This window comes from Vidua macroura, chromosome 2 (genome assembly GCF_024509145.1).
Source record: "Vidua macroura isolate BioBank_ID:100142 chromosome 2, ASM2450914v1, whole genome shotgun sequence".
In the NCBI taxonomy this organism is placed as follows: Eukaryota; Metazoa; Chordata; class Aves; order Passeriformes; family Viduidae; genus Vidua; species Vidua macroura.
Window position 1 is genome coordinate 39,112,491 of NC_071572.1, and position 24,949 is coordinate 39,137,439.

At 36.8% G+C, this 24,949-nt stretch overlaps 1 protein-coding gene across 2 annotated transcripts in view; it reads right to left on the reverse strand.

Moving 5' to 3' along the window:
* PCCA (propionyl-CoA carboxylase subunit alpha) overlaps positions 1-24,949 on the reverse strand; it is a 272,572-nt gene that overhangs the window by 225,464 nt on the left and 22,159 nt on the right. For both annotated transcript variants that reach the window (XR_008441592.1, XM_054004588.1), the window contains exons 5-6: positions 7,313-7,426; positions 5,767-5,820 (exon numbers count right to left, since the gene is read on the reverse strand). Coding sequence is in view for 1 of the 2 variants with exons in the window: in XM_054004588.1 (XP_053860563.1) it covers positions 5,767-5,820; positions 7,313-7,426 (168 nt within the window). In the remaining variant the exon portion in view is untranslated. The remainder of the gene's footprint in view (positions 1-5,766; positions 5,821-7,312; positions 7,427-24,949) is intronic.

The following is a 24,949-nucleotide window of genomic DNA, read 5'->3' on the forward strand; positions in this document are numbered from 1 at the left end:
AAAAAATATTAATATTATGAAGTCTAGACAAAAGAATCAAAAGGGAGGAGAGTACTTTTGTCAAATTACATGAATCTTTGACAAAACACTACCCTGCATTATTAAATACATGCATATAGGTTATACACATGTACCCACAAGACCCATAGAAATGCATCCTGAGACTTAAGTTTAGGCATACACCTGCCCTTGAAAGAAATGCTCTAGCTATATACAGCAGTTCAAGATACTTATATGAAATTTGCAACAGGGTAGAACTGGCATCAATTTGTTTTGTTGCATAGCAATCTTAAACAGGACACTGATGATGTACCATAAGCCACCAAAGGCTTTTAGCAAAGGTATTTGAAGTTTTCTACAGTAAAAGAGTAACACAGCCTTCCTACTTCCACCCTAGTAAGTGCTAAGCAGACAGTTCAGATGACTCCATTTCATTTTTCTAGCTCATATGGACTAGTAATGTCTGACAAACACTGCCCATGATTTAATACACACACTATTTATTTCTCCCATGGATTTCACCCAACCAGATACAGCGGATTTAGATTCTTTTTCTATGAAAGAAGGTTTGCTCAGAATTAAATACAAGAATAAAAGTAACACTCACAAGTATTCTGACTCAAAATAAAATAAACATCAAAATTATAGGTTCACAGGCAGAGCTCTTCTGGGCAGCAAAGTGGTGACCTGTTCACTTAGGCCAGTACATTGCCTAACCTTTATTACCCTGTACAGACAAAACCTCCAGACTCCAATAGACAAAGCACCTTAAGCCACCACAGGCACTGGTAGCAAACACACTGCTGGCTTTGGTAGGCAATGAAACTCTGGCCTGCAGAGTACAGAACATACATTAAAAGCTCTGTTTTCCCCACTCCTTGAAGTATACAATCTCTGCCATAAGCAGCTTCTTGATACCAACTTCCACTGCCTTCTTTGGACCACCTTTTCACAATTTGGGAAGCACAAATGCTAACCAGTCACAAGAGTTGTCAGGTAAAAAGCTAATGCATGTGGGAACAGCATGAGAATCATACCAAATGTTTCTCAAAAATGTAACATCCACTGAACCACAATGAAGGAACCTCACAATTTGCTTACAAGTAATAAAGCCATGCACAACAATGGTAAAGAAACACTCCTACCAGTAAGTTTACATTTTAAATTGTGAGAATCCAATAATTAGCTGTGCATAGGTCTGTAGATCTACCTGCACAAAGCTCTTCACAGGTCAGACAGAGGGTGACATGCTGTTCTTTGGTTTACCTTTTCCTTCTCAAACTTAGGAGCCATTTACAAACATGGGATCAACCATTTCCATATACATTGTTTGCCCATTTATTTCAGACAATACATTGTTGGGATTTTTAATTCCACCAAGAATGTTAATCTAGCTTCAAAGGTAAAGAAAAATAGCACTGGATGCTTTGTTCTCCCCCAGTCACGTCAAACAGTAGCTGTTAAAAAGGCACAAAAGATGTATACAACCAGGTTTCACTAGAAACTCCAAAAAGATTTATATCTTATTCCAAAATTGAATGTTTTTTTCTCACCATGTTTATTATGGCTTCTATCCCAGGGAGTGGATTTTGGCAGAAGGTAGTGGCTGGCTATTTTTGTGTCAACAGAGCATCAGAATACTGTCAAGGCTGCATTCAGAAAAGAATATTCCAGATAAAGGCTGCTTTTGTAACTAACTGCTATCGTTTTCAGATAATTTTATGCACATATCAAATAATTTTCTTGGAGGAAATACACCACAATCCACAACCTTTAATGAAAGCACAAATTCTATCACATACATACAAGACATCAAAATACACTGAAAATTTATAATCTTGCAAACTGATATTTTTCATACTAGGTTTGCAAAATAATAATTCGGCTGATTTTTTGTTTATTTCGTTTTTAACAGTAGCATCACAAGGGACTTTCATGGCAGTCAGTACAGTGGAAGTTCATTTGTGTTTCTTTAAATTAAGAAGAAAATTGATTCCATTATGACTAACTGCAACACAGAGTCACCATGCATCAAGGTTATGCTCCTTTCCAAGAAGCAGGAAAGGATCATAACCTCAACTGCAGGAGTAAGACTCCTACTTGCTGTTAACATCAGATAGATAAGCAGCCACACTGACTCTGGAATAATGACTGTGCAAACCAATCACACACTTGCTTTCTTCTCATTTTTTTTTCACACAGACCCCAAAAAAAACACAAACAAACAAACCACACACCAAAAAAAAAAAAACCAACCAAAACCACAACAGAGTCACCGGGACCATGGGCCAATCCTCCCAAAACTACTCAGCATATTAAGAGACCCAACTCAGTGCTCCCATCCCCCCACCAAAACAGCTGCTCTGGAGGTCTGCAAGCAAGGAAAGAAAAATGGCAAATTCAGAAAAGTGTATCTTTCAATTACAGGTCAACCAAAAGGCTCATCTTAGTCTCAGGCCTATCTCCTTCCCAAAGTCCAAAGACCTGCTTTAGGTAACAGAGGTGACAGAGCTTCTCAGAAAAGGTCTGTATTAATTTTAAAAAATAGGAAACATTAAGCAAGCTAACCTAAACACAGAGGTCACTAGCAAACTTCTAAAGCAGGACAGGAACAAACTGCTCTTGCAATTCTGCACAGCATCTGGCAAAGGATGCTAGCAATTTTCTTTTTAATGCAAGAATAGATTTTAACTTCACCTTAACATTTATGACAATACTGAATATTATGCAATTATTCTTTGAAAATATATTGAAAATATATTCAAATGCATAAACTAAAAGTACCAACTTATTTGCTGATTCTAAGGAAATACATCCACTTACATAAACCCATATTTTGTTATTCTATATAATATTATCAGCATTATCATAAAATCATCAAAAGATTCCATGTTCAAATACCAGTCTCTAAGAAATAGACCTTAATATTTATAAAACCTTAGACAGACTCACTCACTATAAATGCTATGGATCTCTTTTCTATCAGCCAACAACAAACAAGTAGATACACAAAGACAGGACTGAATGCACCAATTTGTTTACTGAATCACAATGAACAATATGCCAGATATTCACCCACTGATTGTTTTTTGGAAATTTTGTTTTGGAAACAAAGGATCATTTATTGTGTCTCCCTTGCCCATTTTAATGGAGAACAAAATTAAGTTTCTGGAAAAAAAATAAAGATCATCAATTTTCAATACTCTAAGTATCTACCAAATTCTTCAAAAGTACTGTCTACAGCTGTATCCTACTCCATGAGTCATTCAGACAATAATGAACAAAAAGACATGCTTTTGTTCTAATCACACACAGTGAGATTACATGTGAACTGACCCTCCATGCGTTAATTGAAGACAAAGCTTTGCTTTGAACTCATTACTGTTCTTACAGATAGACTGGCAAGTTTAAAAAGTTTAATGTCCTTCTCAGTTTCCCAATTTAAGAAGTTTGTTTTAAAAGTACAGATGCATACTAGGAAATAAGCCCAAGTTTCATAAGTTCCATCACTACTTTCAGTGCAAAAGAACAAAATAGTGTGTATATAGAAAGAACAGGATAGAAAGAAAAAAAAACAGAAGAAAAATGTCTTCTGCAACTTCATAACAGTTTAACATAACAGTTACAGTCTTCAATAAAGAAAAGAAACAGCAGGCAAGTTTTCCTCCTAACTATATTAATCACAGTGTCTTGAAAAAAATATAAGCTGCCCTAGGGATAAAAAGATAGATCATTTCACCAGTTCTCACTAGGGGTTTGATCTTCTAGAGCCACTGACATCAAGGGAAGCATGATTATGTCTTAATTGAGCCTTTAAATAGTGCATTTCAGAAAGCAAAATTACATTACCTTGTTTTATTATATTTTTAGAGAACTGAACACACCAGGTTTCTGAAACATAATTAAAGCTATTCTGAGACTGCAGCACCAACCAAAAACTCAAACATGTTTTTAGTCACCACATTATTTCAGGAAATTGATCAGAAACTTTCCTAGGATCTGAGTGAAAAGATGAGAAATAGGAGGGTGGAGAGGATGTACAAGAATGTTTGTACTTTCTCCATTTCTGCTTAATCCTGCAAAAAAAAAATTGTTCCTGACTGTCACATTACCAACATTGTAACTAACATTACCACACTATTTACGTTTTATTGTTAATAACAACCACACCACTGCAGAATGTGTCTCATTCAGAGTAATAGCTACCAAATTTCCAAGCTCAGCAGCAAAACAAAGCAAAATAGCATAAGTGAACACTTCAATTTCATTATTTTTTTTTTTTTGTTACTAAAAAACCAGGAACTGCCTACTAAAGCCAGTTATCCCGCTCGTCTAATCCACTGAGAACAGAGTTTGTTATAAATTAAGCCAGAAATCTTCCCTGTAAAAAGAACCTCTGGTACACGAAGCAGAACAGTGATAAAAGAAAGCTGCTAAACTGCATGAAAATAACATGTAAGAGATTACCCCAGATTTGGTAAATCCTGGCAAACACCAAGTGTTTAGAATTCCTTTCAACTTTAACATCACCGGCACCCAGCAGGGTGTACTCAGCATCCCACAGAACCTGCACTTGTTCTTGTCTGGGAGCTTAAAAAAAAAAGAAATCACAGCAACTCAAGTATGAAATTTTTAGATTTCATTCTCAAATAGTCTCCTTAATAAGCAGGTGGCATTCTCTAACACCAAATAATCAACTAAATAGTAAGGGTCTATATTACAACTAGAACTTAAACCTAAAGGAGCAGAGTCAAGGAAGGTATGTGGAATACCTGTTCCACAAATGCTAAGGACAAAAGAAGCACCATTTAAGAATCACATGCTTCATCTAAGTTTTTTATCCTGAATCAAAAAGGTGCAGATTTTTCTCAAAAGCAGAAACAATTTCCTCTTGCTGCCTGTAAAACAAGGTATTTCTTCAGCTACATGGTTCATTTACCCCATAACAAAGTTGGTAGCTACAATGGCTTTTTACTTTGAACTTCAATGTAGTATGTGCTTGTCCTTATTCTGAGCAAAACCAGTAGACAATAACACATGATCTGCAGGGACTACACATACAGCATCCACCGAGGACTTTGTTCAATCCTTGTTCATGCAACTTCCTCCTAGCACTCCCCACACTTTTAAGCAGCTGCATGAAAGCTTTTGGAAAAAAAATAACATCAGACCATATAATCAGTTCATGATATACAAAAACCTTACTGAAGTAAAGAGGTTTTGAACAGTAATTTTATAAATTCAGACAAAGTGAAAACAGCACCCTCTTGACTCTTTGGTCCTTTCAGAGAATGTAGCTCCACAGTACAATACCACCAGCAGAGAAGCCAATTTTTAAACAGCTTTCGTATTCCCATCCCAAAGTGCAGTTCAGCACCTTCTCAGGGCTGCTGATACAGCTGTTCACCAGCTGTGCTACAAATCACCAAGATGATCACTTAAAGCCAGATACTTTTAACCTAGATCATTTCAGTGACCCAGTTTTACAGAGCAGCCTCATAAACAGTCCAGGCATAAGCGAAAATCCTGAAAGGTTTTTACATACTGGGTAAAGTTCTTACAAACAGACTTCTCCCAAAAGAAAACTCAGCCTGCAATTACATCCTCAAAATGCAAGGAATTCACATGTACTGAAAGCATACTGAAATCCCCTACATTCAAGTATCTTTTAGATTTGCCTTGAGTTGGTAGCTTGATTCCTTAGATACCTTGAAACGAATATGTGCCATCTAGTGCATCAGTCACAAACAGATAAAAATAACTTACCAAACGTCTAGCAAATTCTTTATTTTCTGAAAGAAATCCATATCCTGGGTGTACCTTGGAAGACAAAAGAAAAAATTCAAGCTGATCAAGTTCTGAAACCAGACACCAAAGTCACTAGCATATTTTCAGATACTGGTGATGGTGAAGTAGATCACTAAGCATTTAAATAGGTTGAATACCTTAAGAAACTCTCTTAACACACCAATTTTTCTGTCCTAACTCAAGTTGTTGAGCTTTCATTTCTGAAACAAACTTTCCTTATTTAACTAGGGAGAACAGGGTTGCTTGCAGAGCAAACGGAGCTGTTTGCAGAGGAAATGGACATTCCCTTTGGTGATTTGCCTTTTGCTCTTTTCAGCCCCATTGCAGATTTCCTCAAAAATGCTCATCCACGCTCTCCTCAGTAACCACTGTAAGGTACTCTGTATCCCAAAGTATTTCCAGCACTAACCACAACAATGATGCACAGGTTCACAGTCACAGTAGTGACCCTGGTTAGAGAGCACAATATACTGTCTTCATTAGTCCAAGTCAAGTATCTTGTGCGCCTCATTTGCTACTCACACCCCAATATACATTCAGCCTAATGACTTGAGAGGAGCATGAGAAAGTTTCCACTTTCCTTTTTCAAGTCACAAGATTCTTGATCTAATATACTCTGACATATAAGGCATAAGCCATTTTATTCACCTCTTTTAAAGAGCCAATAACTGGGTTTCATATTCAGGAAACGCAAAGGGAAGAAAATACTGGTTTGGCTTCTGGCCCCTAAAGGCACTGTACCAAAACATCGTGTTAGAAAGAAATTAGAGTGCTGATCCAACTGTTCAAGGGTAGTTAGTGTTGCTGATATATACACATCAAATTTCATTTTAATAAATGCTCTGTGTACAGTGGCTCTGAATAATACATTTACTTCAGTGACAGAACAAAGAACATTAGGAATGTGAACATGACTACATATTAGTTTTTCCTACTGATTCCTATTAAGCTTTGAATCTCTGGCTAACTTGGAGGGGAAAAAGGCAGACATGCCCACATTTACACAAATAAGCTAATGTGCATTTTGTAAACCTTCTGAAACAAAAGCAATTATGGGATGCACCATTTACCTTCCTGCAAGTAACATTTATAGAATATAGGAAGTGATTCAAGTGAAGTTTAAGCAAAAGCCTTTCTGGACACACTTTGTAAAACATTCAAAAAAAGCCATTATGGCATATAAAGGGTTAGCACTCAAAACTAATTGGGATTTTTTTTTCCCCCCACAAATTTGGAAATGAACTGAAGCTGCTCCCTGGTGTGAAAGCTGAATCCAGCAGCCACCTGCAGGATCAGCGACCAGTGCTGCCAGATGCTACAAAGCCTTTGATTTCCAGTAGCGATTTCAGACACATTTAACTCATGTGACATGAACTAACTGGAACAGCATATTCAATCACTCCCCCCCAACACACCTTTAAAAAAAAAAAAAGAAATACAAACTCTGGTTTTTCTGCTTTGTATATATGAAACAGCTGCAGCAGATAGACACATTCAGACTCACAGCTTGGGCCCTGGTTTTCCTAATGACTTCCATGATGGCATCCATGTTGAGGTAGCTTTTGCTGGTGGGAGCTGGGCCAACACAGACAGCTTCATCCGCCATTTTCACGTGAACCTGAAGAGGCAATATTCTGCATTAACAGATGCTCCCAGCAAAAATAATTAACATCACCCAGTTACATGCACACAAATCTGATTGTGTCAAAGATCATTTACATACCACAGCCACTCCAAAATACACACTGAAATTACCAACACTGGCATACAAGTACTTGCACAGTAAATCTCATTTCATTTAACTCTGTGCTTAAGTCACTGTCAAAATGTTTTATTCTAATGTTCTAATACATTATTTTGAATTTGATTAAATAAAATCAAGACAAATATAGTTTCAACTTTCTATACTGATGATCTATATGTAAATTCAGACTAAAAACTACTTTGTTACTTGTAACCAGGGTAGTCTAATATCTTAATACTTAATAACAAACATTCATGACCAGTTCTAAGCAGGCTCCCCAGGAAGTTGGGGATAATTAGAGTGAATTGAATGAAGGGATGCAATGAGTGTCCCTGCACAGCATCAGGTCAGCACCATGCACAAATTAAAGCCTATGACTAAAGAGTTCAATATCACTACACGTGAACCAGATAATCTTGAGAATTATTTAAGCAGGCTCACATTTGATTTCTAATCCATTGTATCCTCATTTATATGCATTTGCCAAATATTTTTTAGTCAAACAAAAAAGGGACAAACATCTCCAACATTTTACCAAGAATACTAAAATAGCTAGGTTTGGAGTTAGAAGTCTTCTTACATCTCACAAGAATGCTTATCTTTAAGTTTAAAAAGTTTCATTAGATTGGCCTTTAACATGTTTTCAGAGTTCAGAATACTTTTCTTTCAAGTAAGATACACATATAACCATGAAACCAAACAACCAGTTTTTCCTCATTCTGCTTTTTGTAAGCTCCCTTTCAGTATGTATTTAAGAAAGCATGCCATTGTTTAAACTATGTAAGATTGTTAGCTGTCAGTAAGATTTATTTAGAATGACAATTTGACATTTCCAATGCTTACCAATTTTTAAAACTATTCGATACTGAAAATATATTGTCTAAAATCAGTGCTTTTTTAGAAAATTAGTATTAACATTTGAGAAATATAACACCCTGAGATTAGTTCAGCTGGCCAGAGCATGGTGCAAATAACACCCCTAGCTTGTGGTTTTGGTCCCTGTATGGGTCATTCACTTAAGAGCTGGACTCCAATAATCCTTATGGGTCCCTTCCAACTCAGTATATTCTGTGATTCTGCACAATATTTTTGGTTTATTATCAGGAAATTTTGCTCCTTGTGAAAAGGAATTTTATTTGCAAGTAATATAAGGGCTGCCAAGTGTGTCAAGTTAGAAGTTACATAGTCTGGATACACTATTGGCTCATTCAGAAGAAACAAGACCAGAAAAAAACAAAAAACATCTACAAACAAGCAGCAGTGAGACAATATTTTGAACAATTCAATGAGAAATAAATAGCAGGTAAATATTAAAAATGTATAAAAAGGAAAAGAACAACTTACTAAGCATTTTCATTTTTTATTCAGTTTTATTGACCTTTTGTGAACTTGGGAAATGTTAAACCTACCAACAAGAAGCATATTAACTTGCCACCTAATTCCATGTTTCTTTCTGGAGGCATCTCAAATAGCTTCTGAATTTGCTATAGTCTCAAGTATATGAGAGTTCACACAACCTCCTGGAATCACCACACATTTCACATTTTAAATATTGCTTTTGTAAAGTTACAACTGTTTTGTTTTAACACTACAGCATTGGTCTCACAATATAAACAGAGCAAAGAAAAAAAAAATCTTAGAGCAGTAGCACAGACAATCATGCAGCAGGTTTTTGTGCTTTCTAGTACACACACCTTAGCAACTAAGTAATCTATTTTGATCAAATGCTATCAAGATCAGCCTGTGTCATCCTTCCTGCAGCACTAAGTTGAAGAAACAGCACCTTTATCTCCATGATCAGTTTATATGCTTAAAGTTGTTCTGAATCCCAATGTGGTTTAACACATTCTAAACAAAGTCATTCAAGCTTAAGCTTAATTAAGAATGTATGTTCTACAAAACCAAAAGCTTCCTTAAAGAAAAGAACTAAATATTGTAAACTATTTCTAGGTATTAAGATGAAAACCCCACACCCACCCACTTCCTGCACTAAGAAACCAACAGAGTCCCTCTAGTCCCACTAGAACCAACACTAGTCCCACAAAAAGCAGCCATAGAAGATACTGCAAACCAATTGATTTTATACCTATAAACAGTCTTGTGCACTTTTCCCCAATATTCTGCCACTCCTTTCTGAAATGTTTCATTGCTATTCAACTCTGGAGTTCCAACTCTTCCTTTCCCACATTACCCTGTAACCTGGTAAATCCGTTTCTCCTTGTTCACCTCTCTGCATGTTGTTGATGCCTTCTCTAGTTCAGTGCCAGTTCAGCCTTGAATGCACCAGGCAAATCTCTCAAAAAAAGAGGTCTCCATTCCACCTCCACTAGTTAAAACCTCCAGGTTTTCAGGATCCAATGACAGCTGGGAAGATTTTCAGGATCCAGCCGCATTTAGGGGGCTTCTCATATCTACTTTTATTATGAGTTCATATCTATTGTGAGTAAACCAGCACACAAACTGGAAATCTGCTACTTAGTAATTCATAATGACAATTCCCCTTAGCATTTAGATTTCTTTGACATTGCACTGTAGTTCATTAAGAATATCACAAATATTGCAACACAAATACATCATAGATTTTTTAGTACAGTACAAATGCATTTACTAGCAAACAGTATAACAAAAGGCATCATTTGAGTCTACATGACAACTGAAACTTTCAGCCTACTACCAAGTGCTGCCTACTTCACACAGTAATTCCCTAAACCTTTACCTCTGCAGAAGCTAACTTATAATGCAATCTTCCTAGACAGTACAAAGAATCCAGCAACTCCCCTTCCTCAACCACCACAAATTTCAAATATATTGATTTTCAAATTCAAGGATTGCTTAAGTACTTGACTTAAATCACACAATCCTAGGTATTCAAAACCTGTCCCTAACAGTTAAAATCTCAGAAGTGTAATTCATCCCTTTTCTGTTTTAGTTCACAAAAAAAAAAAAACAATGTCAACAAAAACAAAGAATCAAGTCCCAGGAGGTTCCTGAAAAAGTGCAATTCCTTCATAAATATCTAAATTGACCCTGCAATCTCAAGCACCAATGGATAACAAAGGCTGGAAAACAGTCGAAACTAAGTGCTTAATGGTTTATACTGCAGGTTTTAATCATATTGGGCTACCTGGGCCTCAAAAGAGAAGTCTCAAGCAGCTACCAAGGACTTGTTATGTTAGAGAATACAAACAACTGGAAATCATGGAAAGACAGTGTGTGTAAAAGAAGTTTAATTTCTGTAAAAGTTTTACACTTTAAGTAGTCTAGTTCAGGCTGATTATAGTTCAAAAACCACAAAACCAAACTCTACTGAATCATCATCTTATAGAACCTCAATTTAATTCAAAAACAAAGACTAAATACAGTCACCTTTGGCAATCCAAACCAATCACAAACAGCCAACCAGCGCATCATACTCCTGTGTCTATGAGAAATAAGCTACTAATAATAAAACTCTAGATTTAACAAGGAGTCCGAGCAGAACAACATTAGAATGAATACTATTAAATGGTGTAACTACTTTTGGATTAAGATACAAAGTCAACTGGAAATAATTTGAAGTAGAACAATTATCTTATTACACAACATCAAGCTTATTCTTTCAGAAGCAAACAGCATAGAAGTGATCTCTGGCTACAAAATTAGTTTAGGTCCAGGAGCCACCTTCACAGCAAGGCACCTATATCAGCAAATAGTGCCACATCTTTACACAGGAACAGCTTCATGTTTCTTCACCACCTCTCCAGCAAATAGGCAAGTAAAGCAAGGAGTCCTTTGAGGATGACTTGCCAGTCATTCTCGGCCTGGACTGGTTTCAAGCACCACTCCAGGCTGCAGCAGCTCTCAGGGTGCAGAGTACAGTAAGAGGTGATAACAGTAGCAGCAACTGGGTTTGGTGATCCTTCTACATTTCAATATTTCAGAAGGATTTATAAGCCAAGTTTGGTGCCAGGGGTTGGCATCATATTCCAGAAGACAAATACGTCCATAACCCGAAGTTTTGGATATGAACACCACAAAAATAGTATCTTGCAGACAACCCAATTTAGAAGGATTGCACTGAATCAGAGCTAGTACATACCCAAATTACCTTAATTATGTTAGTGCTCCTTTATCCTGGAGAGTGACACATGTTCATTTGACAGTAGCATGCTCTCTTGCATAGCCATACTCTGAATTTACTGAATTATCCTCATAACTAAACCTGTATCTCAAATAATTTCCAGAAATCAAAGGCCTAAAATATACATAGGTCTCCTAGAGGCATTCTGTTTAACACAGCAGTATCAAGGTAACCTCCTCCAGAGCCAATCAGCTACTGCAGATCACTAGTTGGAATCTACATTTTAAACAAATTACATTTAAATACACCTCTCTCAACATTTAAACACAGAAAAGTTCTCAGTATGAACATAGAATGTATTAAAAATTATTTTAAGGCAAAGAAATAAACCATTTTCAGTGCATATACAGTCTATAAAACAACCAAAGACACCAAGAAAATTTACAGATCTCTAGCATTATAATTATTCAGTAGCTCAAGTCTGTTACCTTCTCATGGATCTGGTTCATGACAAAAAGTGCTTTTCTTCCCAGTTTGTTTCACAATCAGTCATTCTCATTTACTAACTCCAAAAAGTAAAGACTGACTTTGTCCACAAAGAAAAATATATCTACATGCATTTCCTAATGGAGTGTTTAATATCATCTGCATAGTTTCCACAGATGATTTCATATACTTCAGCAGTTTGAGGCTTATCATGTGACAGATGTAATTTACTTCAGTGTAAATGTCTAATTAACACATACACACACACTCACTCCCCTTTTCCTCCATCTCTGAGGAGGTAAATGTCTGGGATTCCCCAGTGTCCCAGTTTTTCAGAGTAGGTCAGCCTACACATCACCAGGTCTCAACACAAGTTGATATTCACACAGCAGAGACAGTTATACTGAGTTGCAGGCTGCATTTTCCCCCTAATTCTTCTGTGCTATTACAGAACTTATAGGGAAACTGTTATAGCTGCATATACAGTGCTAATCAAACCTAAGAAGCAATTAAAACAACCTCAGCAAAGAGAACACTTTTGTTTGGTACACTAGATAAGATTGAGCATTGTTCAGACAAAGAAATCTAATCAAACAAGTCATTCTCCTTTTATAGTTCAAATCAATATTACACATTGGAACAACATCCGTTGGTGTAAGTGGATTCACTTAATTGGCCCAAACTGCATAATACCGCTCAGCAAGACAAATCACAATTAGCTCAACCCATAAAATAGGGCTAATGAATAAATCCTTTGTAAGTTAGCTAAAAAAAACCAACCACCTCAAATCTTGCCAGCACCATCACCAAAAGAGACAGACAAAACAGAACAAAAAGCCTGTGGCATTGAACAGTCTTGAGTTCAAAAAAAAAAAAAAAATCAAACGGATGCAAAAGAGGTTCAAATTCACTGCTTTGCCAAAAAACACATCTTCCATCTGACTTAAGTGTCTTTAGCAGCTTTACATTAAAATACACACACCAGTAATACAGTAAGTATGAGCACACAGTGTGCAGTATTCATATAGCCTTTAAAATGCTATCTGCAAAGAAATACTGCCACACCATTACAGCATTTGACCCTAAAACAAAACAATGGAAACATGTCTAAAGCACACAAAAAACAAAGCTGTGAAAGAGAAATACCATAACTATCCTATATTTCCCACATTTAATTTTAATCAGCATTCCAAAAACCTAAAAAACGTTCATGCAAATAAACAGGTCAACCTGCAGAGTCAACATAAATAGATTTATCTGCAAGACTATTTTAAACTATTGTCATTTGATGGCCCACAAATAGTTATACAAGGATTCTGTAAAACAATTATTCAGTGGCCTCCGCATACGTTTTGGTGAAGGGCATTTATTTACATTCCCCTCCAAGTCTACAATGACCCTCAAAACAGCCCATCCATTAGCATCTGCAGGATTAGATCCCTGGTTCATGGACACCAGCTGAGAAAAATAAATTTTAAAATATAACACCCTTTCCTTTACTTCCTAGTCTTGCCCTTCAAGTTTGCCAGCTGGTCAAAAAATGAAGACGGTAAACAACCTCAGTAAACAAGGGCCTCAAAAATCCATTTTCCAACTAAAATTAAGATTAATGGATCCAGGTTGAACTGAACAATCACTAAAAGACAGGCAACATGAATCAGGTGAGGAAGACTGCATTTTTAACCAGCACCAAGAGAAAGCACATTTCAACACATCAAGATTTTCATCTGTTGCATTCTTGCTTATACTTGTGAATTTATTTTTGTAACCTTAAAAAAAGAAAAAGTGAATCTCTATTCTTTCTTCCATGGATGAAGCTCTGGGATGTTGTTTGCTGCTAAAAAGACACACAATTTTACTTGCATCATAAAGAGGAAAGGACTCTCCATTGTACCTAGGAGCCTGATCACTCCTACTGTGAAAACCAGACCATGCTAAAGCTGCCATGGAGTGATACTCTCGAACTGTGTTCTGCTTGTGGGACAAGCAAGAAAATGCCTCCTGAGTCCTGAAGACATTACAGATAAGACTCTAGAGATGAGTTCCAAAATGGCCTGAGCTCCTAAAAACCTTTTCCTATATGCTTATTGTTTGACACACAGCTTCAGTGAAGCACCTTCTAGAACAAAGGTGAGAAAGAAGATTTCTCCATCAGAATTTTATTGCAAGTGTTTACTGTGTTGAACACTCCAACCAGCACAAGAGTTTGCTATTGAAAATGTAGCAGAATGAAATAGTTAATTTGTATCACAACCTCCAACATGTTTTACTCAACACCAACCAGGAAAAACACATTTCTTTGGTAGAATAACTGAATAAGTAGGTCAATAGTCACCTTGTTCACTAATCTACCTTTGGATGGACTGAATTAACAGAAGTAGAGCAATCAGGAGGGGAAAACCAGAACATCCCAATCTTTAATTTCAAGCTACTGCATCAGTAGCAAAACACATTAACGATCTTGAGGGAAAAGCACTCCCCTTGCCTCCTTCCACTGGTGTTTCCCTTGGTGGAAGAGCTACCAAGTTCCTCTGCTCAACTGAAAATTGGAGGCAGCACAGCCACTCAACACAACATTTGCTGATGTCTGGAGTCCTGTGAACAAAGTCTGCAAGCTTGCAACTGCACTCGTATGTCTGCAGACTATTTTTACTTTGGAATACATTATCTACAGCAAGTCTCCAGGATAAACAGGGGATTTTTAGTTCAGAGCATACACTAACAATTTGGGAGGACAATAAATGTATTTACCAAATAAAGAGTCTCCATCTGTTGTGTGAGTTAAGCAATTCATCATATTTATTAGATCAGTCCACTATGCTCTGTGAGGATGCTCAAGTTTCATCTTTCCAGTGTATGCGATTCTGCACTTTCAGTGTTTTAGAAAAAGAATTAAGTTTTTTGTGATGTTAACAAAATAGTGATGCCCTACAGTGCTTTTAGTAGCCTCCCTGCATTTCAAACACATCTGCACCCACATGTCAGCCTTTCCCTAATGGAATCTCAGCTTCTACTCACATTAGCAAAGCAATAGGACAGATCTTTCTCATGCTGTTTCTTTTTCCTGCCTCTCCCAAAAACAAACCCACCAAGGAATGCATTTCATGCATGCTTCTTTGTTTTGCCTTCTAAAGGGGTTAAGACATGTAGGAGATGGGAAAACTGGTAGTTAAGCAGGTCTAGGAAACAGTATCACGTGGTAGGAAGGGCAGTCAACTACAGAACCTCATGTTGTAGAGATTTAGTTTTTAATTAAGCTAGATATTCCAGAAGACACTTGGGATTCAGAAAAAGTGGGTTAAACTCAGCCACAGTACAAAGTAACACATAATGTGCACTGGTAACATGCCCCTATTCAGCATTTTCAGCTCTAATTTGGATAGAGTCCCCCTTTCAGACAGATGAACACAGTACACAGCCATTCAGATGTCAACACATGGATGGACTGCAGAAGTTACTTCCAGCATCCAAAGATCAGGGATTCCTAAAATCAGTTCTAGTGTCGAGTAGCTTACAACAACAGCAAGGTGAATTCACAGTATTTAACAGAAAGGTGAAAAGGGAAATGTGGATATCAACTAAATGCAACATATTCTGGATCAGTAGCTGGAAGATGCAGACCTACATCAAATGCAAGATGCAGACCTACATTGAGTTATGTTCTTCCCAGTGTGGACTATCTTCAGGCCCAAAATAAACCATATATTGAGAGTTACATCAAGTTTCACAATAAGCCTCAGTTTAGGCATATACAAAATGCCACTCAAAGGATGATCCCACCCCTAAATGCTCCTCCACACTCAGCTCCAGCAATTACAGTGCTGCTGAGACAGATCAATGAACTGAACAGACACAGTGGAAAAGTAATCTGAGGGGAGGGGAAATTAACCTTCTGTCAGATCAGCAAGTTAAACCATCTCCCAGCTGCATGACCATCAGATCCCATACAGTGAATGAATGAGAGGGGGCAGGAGAGCACTCCTTTCACAAGTAGTTTAGACTTAGAGGAATTTAGACATAAAATGAAGCAAGTTCTACAGTGCCAAATAATCCAAAGAAAATACCAGAAAAAACAGGTAGTCAGTGAATGCAAAATATCTTAAGGATGACAAAATTCCAGAGCAGTTTTCCTAAAACACAGATTTTCCTCATGTCTGTGCAATACATTTATGCTCAACAGAAAATATATATGCACGTGTATGTACGTATATACATGCATACATACACCCCTTAACCACTTCTAGGTACCCAGTGAGAGGGGTTTTACCACTAAGGCTAAGTACTAAAGCAGTACATGTAATTAACAAAAATTACACCATAAAATCTGAACATTACCATCATGGCAAGCATAATCTTATGCTTTTACGAGAATTAAATACCTAAAAGTGCCTTACAAAATATTCATACTTATTATGTTATTACATGACATTTACAAAAGTAGAGCAGCTTTCCTTCAAAATTCCACTAATGTGAACATTTCAATTTCTTAAAAATTCTTTGCTTAGTTCTTAAATAAAATTGTTTTGCAAGAAAATTACTTCTCTGCCAGTGTATGCTAATTGTTTGTTATAGCACAACTTCGAAGAAGATAGTTCTCTCTATAAAAACCATTTCTACCCTCAAAGTTTTCTACCCTCAAAAGTCTTCTTTTGAATGACAACACAGCTTTGAGATTTCAAGATGCAGACATAAAGATAAAGTCTACAAAAATAGTGCAATGGAGAAAAAGCACCAAGCACTCCCGAAAATGACTGCACAGACAGGCAGCCAGCTCGAGTCTGTAAGGACTGTGTATGGTCTAACAAACAGGCAGGAATAGACAAGCAAACCTGCACTGTCCAAATACAATCTTTAGACAGTTACTACCAACACTGGACAATTCATTCATGGTTGCAGATGACAGACTTTATGTGGTTCCATTCTTTTCCAGATAATCTGACAAAAATATTTTCAACCATTTTTTTTTCCTTATAACCCTCAGAGTTCTGCCATAGCTACAACTCAAATTGTAAAAATATTAATTTAGTGTTACTCTAGAAAAATCCTTTATTTGCTTGGAGGGTTTTAGCTTATTGAGTATTTTCCCTAACAACATTTCCACCTCCTAGCTTATTTCCTATGATACACACTTCCCTAACTTAAGTAAACTCATGGATAGTGAGCAGAATCTTAGTCTCCATTGCATCCCATTAATCTTAGATAGTATTATTTCAGCACATCAAGCAGATTTAGTCTAAAAACAGTGCATGTATTGAGGAAATGGGTCTTGATATACAAAAGAGCATTCTTTGCTGGACACTACAAAGTACTCCCCACCCAAGCACAGATCTTGTTCCAATGAACAGAATGACAGTAAAGTGCTCTCTCACCACCTAGCTCCCACCCTTCTATGACAAGCTATCACTTCTGAAATTCTCTTTCTTGTGTCAAGAAATTCAGAAGTGTTAAGACAAAAGCTACAGATCTTCACCTTTGAAGATGAAGTAAAAACCAGACAAAATGAGAGGTACCACTATCAGATCAGCCTAGTTACAGTATCATAAATACATGTACATACAAATTCTATTAATAGATGTTTAATTCTTGAACATAGCATACTTGGTCAATGCTAAATATATTTAATATGGTTAAAGAGATAATTACATGCCATACAGGCAACACCTGCACAACACCAAAGGAAAGAAAACCTATTTCTGCAAACTGACAACTGTTTCCATTTAAGAGGCACAAAATTTTGCATTCCTCACAACATATAGATATTATTCATAGGTTTAGTAAATTAACCCAACCTTACCCATAGTTTTATAAGCCATTGGAGTAAATATCTATATAAAGAAACTCCTATTTCAAAAAAAGCCTAGAATTTAAAAAAAAAAAAATCTTTCCAGGTTGCAGGGAATCTACATAGCACAGCAACACACACTCTTACAAGATGGTTCCTTCTAAATCCTCTTCAGTGTTAGCATTTAGGTTTGGGTATTTTCCCCCTCCAACCCGCTAAATAAAGTCATATTTCCTGCTGACAGCAAATGATTGGTTTACCTTGAACTCCAGGGGGTTTAACTATCCATCCTTTAAGAAGCTTTGACAGTTTAACCTGCTGAGCTCACAGTACCCAAGGGAGGGTCCTACTTGCAGTTTTACTTCTGCTGCTGTTGACCACTAATACTGACTCTGCAGATAATGGATTTCAATAACAACCTCCTACAGGTTAACACTTTGGGTAGTAGCCATGATACTGCTTTAATTAAGCTAATACATGAAGGTTACAGTTTGGTAGAAAGTTGTATTAAATTTGGCAGTGCTTACAATAGCAGGAAAAATGCACATGTTCACCAGTCCAGTAGCTCTGGGATAAATTTGACTACTGATATAATTCAGTTGGTTTAACTTTTGGTAAGGTGGACTCAATTTATTAATTCCATTTCCTCTAAACATGAATTTTTCCAGCAGAACTGATAATTTCATGACTGATAGGAAATGGATGCCTCTAACCATGCTGAGCACAGAATGTGTCTACCTGGCATATAAACAGCCCATGCATTAAGTTGAAGTGTACTGTGTTTGGTTTCTTTACTTTACAAGGTTTGGAGCATCCTGATAATTGAAAATAGTACCATTTCTATTTCCTTGAAGGTAAGTTACTAACAATAAATTTTATATTTTAGCAAGCTATTAATTATGTAAAAGCTTAAATATGTTAAAGATGTCTAGTTGAAAGTGGGAAATAATTCATATTTACTGAAAAAAAGCATTTGACAAAATACAAAAGCTTACAGATTGGACTGTTTAAATACATTTTGTAGGTCAAGCACTCACTCTTTTTCAACACAGCACTTAAAAGCACACATTCGCTTCAAAAACAGAGAGAGGAAAGAGGTTCTTGGTTTAAAAATTTGATATTAACTTTACCTGCAAAAACATCCATTTGTTGGATTTTATTTTTTGTTAAAGTACACAATCTGACAGACACTGTACAGAGTAATAATGAAGCATCGTGGGAGCCATTTAATATATTTCTTGATTAACTCATTGCCTGTCCAGTTCTCATTCAGACATGTGCTCACATGTCATAATCGTCATAACTCCCCTCATCCCTACAGTTAACACACAAGCTCCTTGATTAGTGCACAACTCCCAAACGAGCCATTGCTAATGTTAAATAATTCCCTCCAGCCTCCTGCGACTATACCGCAGGCTCTCCAATTAAATATAATGTCTCTGATGAGCCATATTAATACAGACAAATTCCTGCCAGAGATTCTAGCCCACTCACTTCCACCAAAGAAGCAACTGAAACAAAAAGAAAAAAAGCTGTTTGCATAAAAATTAGCCAAAAGAATAATTTTGCCATGGTGCTTTAATTACAAAACTTTGCTGTCACAATTATGTTACTCTTGGAGGTGTCTGAGAAACTGGCATATTAATACAAGTTTACTGATAAATGGCAATGAGTAAATTACCATTTTAATAATTGAAAAGCCAGCATGTAAAACAGATCACTTTTCAATCAGTTAATTACAATTAGCAATATCTAATCACATAAGATAAAATTAACTCACATCACTTGCTGCTGGTATAGCAATTATATTCAGCCAGTCTCATGCATTAAGCATTACTTGCAACATTGGCATAGCTGTACACACCTATACAAAGTTTTTTCAGGCTATAAAAATATTTCACTGATGACAAATCCATAAAATTTTCAGAACTTGTACCAAGAAACTACCATGCCTGTTAAAAGCCTGTTGCAGTAGCACAGATTATGTAGTGAAATCTGCATATTTAAAGATATTTACAGATAGACCAAGCAACAGTAAAATATTTGAATAATACAACAGATCTAATCATGGGTCAAATTAAAAACAAAAACACTAAACAATAGTAATCTCCCCACTTGAAAAAGGGTGGAGTCACTGGAAAAATCTAACCTTTTCAGCATACACTGAAATTCCTTAACATGTAATTCAAAATTGCTGCTATTAGCTGGAAATTGACTATTTAGATTCTATGAAAATCATAAGGAGTTCCCAGTCCTTACAGGAGAGAGTCTAATGTCCTTAACCCCAGTGCTGACACTCTCACTAGAAGAGCTATCAACAAAGGACATGTAAATAGACTGTTGCAGAAGTATCCTTTAGCAGTTTAAAAATATTGCTTGCAACTGCACAAATTGTAAGATATTCAAATAACCCCCATGAAATTTTGATAAGCTCTTCCCCAAGGTCCTTGCACCTTTATCCTTACACTAATGCACTTCATCTTCATTTACCTGATCATTAGTTTCCAGTTTGTTCAGCTGGAAACCAACACACACTAATTACTTTGACATCACAAAGTCCTATCTGTCTTCACCACCTCCCCAGACAGCAGGGAGAAATTATCAAGGGTAGGCATGATAATATCCTGATAAATGATGATTCACATCACCTCACTGTCAATCATCCAGAAGTGCTCACGCAAGATACCACTCAATCTCATTACTGAATCCTAGGGCTAAGAGTACAATACACACCAGGAGTCATATTTCAAACAGCAGGCCACCTGGATAAGATGCAGCTCTTGGAGATTTTCATGAATTTTGTTGGCTTTTTGTTTTAACACGGTAAATGTCCAATATTCATCTATTTTACCATGTGTATATAGGCTGGCAGAAAAGGACATGCTGAAAGCAAGGCAATTCATCTCAAGGGTTCAAGTGAGAAAAAAAAAAATCTAGTTTCTTCGAAGGGGAGGAGAAGGACAGGTAAATTTCCCTAATTTAAGAAGAAAATTAACCAACCTAAAGTTTCAAAGGTCAGTTTCACAATTTGAGCATCCTCCCTGCTGAAACAATGTAAATGTATTCAGAGGTCTGAAAGAAGAAATGCTAGCTTTGAAACTCATTGACATGTGCAAAGTTCACTTTCCATGATGGAAAGCAGATACAAGTTCATGTTCTTGTGTCAATAAATAGCTGATGGGGGTGGGTGGGGTGATCAGTCAAGAAGCAAAATAAGAACTTAGCAGTAGCTGCTTTCTCAGAAAATATTACTTCTTTCCCTATTTCCAAAATAGTATCATCCTTCCATCTCTCTCAGTCCAATTACATATGTAACTAAAGCAACCTCTAGCAACCTCTAATGGTAAAGCCCAGAGCTTGCTATCTAGCACAGAATCTAAAAGTTGTTCTAGAGAGAGAACTACAAACACCACCATCTTCTATGTCTGTAATACACTCCATTTTCTTGCCCAAGATCATCGTGCACCATCACTAAATGTGCACAATGGCTGATCATATTCTTCCATTTTATGGTGCATCATGCATGCAACAGAAGAAGGAGAAAAGAAAACAATACTGAAAGAATATGAGGGAAAGTGTGAGGAAATTCCATAACCATGCCTGCTTGTGCTAAGTATTGTCAGGGAGGAAAAAAAATGGCCAAAACTGAGGACCAAAAATTGAGAACGCTGTAGAAAAAACAAAGAGCAGAGAATAGAAGAACGAAGAAAATACAAAGACGCACATTCTGAAGACACTTTAAACACTCAATAGAAGCCAGAGCAGCAGGGCGCTCTCTTGCAGGTGTGGATGGTACTGCTGCTACAGCACACTGGTTCTGCATCCAGCGACTGCCTGCCCACACCACTGTGCCTGAACTTGGCAGGAACCCTCACACACACTTCCTTGCACCTCCGCTGCCCCAGACTGTTTGAAATACGATCACAGGCTCACAATGAAACCCTTGTCCCATTTCAAAGTACTCTCCCCCTGTGGGGCTACACAGGACAGGCAGCAACTTACAGGCTCCTGTTCAGATAATGTTAACATAACATTTTTCAAGGAGAAACTCAGAGGTTTCCCCTTCAAATGTTCTAAGTGTTCTAAAATATATGTAAATGCAAATACAACACAAAAGCAAAGCTCCATAAAAACCCTGAATGAAGTCATTTAGGTATGGATGCACATACCTGAGACTTACACTGTTCAGAGTGTACTTTTCAAACCAAGTGTGGATCACTACCAAAGTTCAAAACCCAAGAGCTCTTCACAAGCCTCCTATCAAAATACTCTCCCTAAAAAGTTTCTAGTTCACATATGCACACATTTCTCACTCTCAAAACTATGATCCACACCCCTCACCTCTTTGGATTAGCAAACATACCTTACCAACCCTACTAACCATGCTGTAAGTACAACAGATTTTACAGCAATTAGTCCAAGAAACGTTAACCACCACATGCTCGGACAATGGAATTCAAAGCATTTTCCCCTAAAGAACCAGAAAGCATGAAAATAAAATATAACCTCTTCAGTCTTGCATATGAAGCAAGGCTAAATTATGAGCAAAACTAGAATCTTTTTCCACTGAACACAACTTCAGTGCTTTCCTACCTATCTTTAGAGAAGGGCTGTGAACAAATATAATAGCTACAAAATTGGAAGTATCACTCCAGACAAGCTTGGAAGTTAAAAAAATTTAGAAGTGTCATTAGATTATGAATGTGTAGAATTTTCATCTTAACTTAAAAGCAAAGAGCCACCTTCATCCCAGACTGTCTACAGCTCTGGTTTCTTAAAGAATACATGATCTATTTGTGCTTAACTGCTTGAAGGCATACAACAGAAATTTCTTCTGCAGAAAGAATATTGGTGCAGAGAATATACAGGCATGCATGCCTGCAAAGTGAATTTACCAAAGTTAGTATGTTAGCTGTACTCACAGAAATCTGAAGGCAGGAAATTGTAATAATAATCCTAAGCTTTAGTCCAGTTGATAGGCTTCTTTATGTTAGAGCTTTACAAAAAACAAACAAAAAAAATCTTAACACAGCAATGCTAGTTCTTGAATCTCAGCTCCCTAATTAAAAAAATTAGCTTTCAGAACTAATTGACAGAAAACATCATTATAGTTTTTGTCAGTTAAATTGAAAATTCTCTGCACAAGAAAAAAAATGGTACAGAAGCAAACTTTATTATCAGATGAATACTGAGTTAGACACATTATGACAAAAAAATCCCTACACCTTTCTCTTAAGTTATTAAGTTAACTTGCAGCCAAGTTACAGTACTTCCTCTAAAGGAAAAAAGAAAAGAGTAAATGGGAAACTGCTGTCAACAAGTGTCAGCACTGCAGAGTTCACAGTCTAAGTTTATCTGCCAATTTTAAGCTCCACAGATACTGAACAAGAAGCATGCAACAAAACTTCAGGCTCAGCTCAACCAATATTCAAGAATGATACTAAAAACTCCTCTAAACATTTAACAAGTAGAAATTAAATATAAATTACACTTTAACTATAACAAGAAAAACAAAAATTACACTTGCTATTCAAATTCAGGTTATTATAAAAAAACCCTATCAATCATGCACCTAAAATCTCTCCTACATTAGTCATAACATTTTATGTACAGAGAACAGTAATCTATTTTAAGTACCTACAGACCCTCTACGTACTCTTATCAAATAAAAGATAGCATCTAAAAAAGTAAAAACATTAAAATTACAAAATCCAAGAGCAAAATCCTTACTAGTACTAGTCTTGCAAAAACAAAGCTTTGAATTCATCATTTAATTACTTCATAGAGAATCACCAATTCCTGAATTTATCATCAAGTATTACAACCAACACAAAAGAACTAAAGTTTAGTTCTCAAACTAAAAGTACAAGAGATGTAACAGTGGTTTCCACAGTTCTTCAAAATTTTGCTATGCTTAGTGAGGTAAATAACACAAGCAAACACAAATAGTTTAGTCTATCTAAAATTTAAGAGCAAGCAAAGCAGGATCCAGCTGAAAGCATAAGAGAAAAACAAAAGAACAGCAATGGGTTTTCAAATCCTCACAGCCACTCACTGCGGCAGGCAGTGAGGCTGCCCAAGCTCAACCATTCTACATTTCACTCTTTTATAAAAAGACAGGTTCGCAAAACCCCGGGTCTGATTTTATCAGGCACTGGCGCTCAAAGGCAGCCCCTCAACCACAGTCCCTTCCCTCCCACATACACAAGGTTTGCAGCTGCTAGATGCATACAAGCAAGCAGTACGAAGTCATCCACACTCAAAGGCGCTGGGGATCCTTTCTCACAGCACAAGTGAGTGACCTCAGAGTGCCAATAGGCATGCCAAGCCAGGCAGGCTTCCAGCACCAAGCCTTCACTGCAGCACATGGCAGACCTGCCAAAGCCCTAATGCTACACAAGTGTCACAGTACCTAAAACTTGTTTTCACAGCTTTCTTCTTCTTACTGCCTACTCTCTCTCTGGGCTTTTAAGCTTGCTTTTTTTTTCCTGTGTTAGTCTCCAACACATTTCAAGTAGGGTTTCTCACAACCACAGAGCACAAATATTGGTCAGGCAATATAACTACCTTTGTTATATTCATGAAAGGCCTTCAACAAAAAAAAAATCTGAATCAGGGTCAGCAAATCAACTTTTTCTTGGGTTCAGGAGCATTTCTAGGGGACTGACAGTTCTAATACTTAAACCAGCAGCATCATCCAGAAGTGCTAGTTAAGCACAATAGCTGTGCATGTTGGAAGGAAACCATCCCCCAAAAGTTGAACTGAAGAGCTTTCAAACTGCTAAAGCACCTTATACAAAATTGGAAAACATTAACCACAAAATAAACAAAATTATAAATGAAAGTTTGCCATAAACACGAGCTATAATTAAACTTCCCTGGATATTATTCTTGAAATTTTACACTCAACTTTTATTAAAATTAAGATACAAGTGGGGTTTTATATGTACTTTTATTATTAGCTTTTTAGACCTTCTCAGAATCACTTCAGTACTTTGGTAATTTTATTATACCAATGAAAATCTTCACTGAAAAAAGGCTTCCCCAAAGCTGAACCTGATACTTCTGC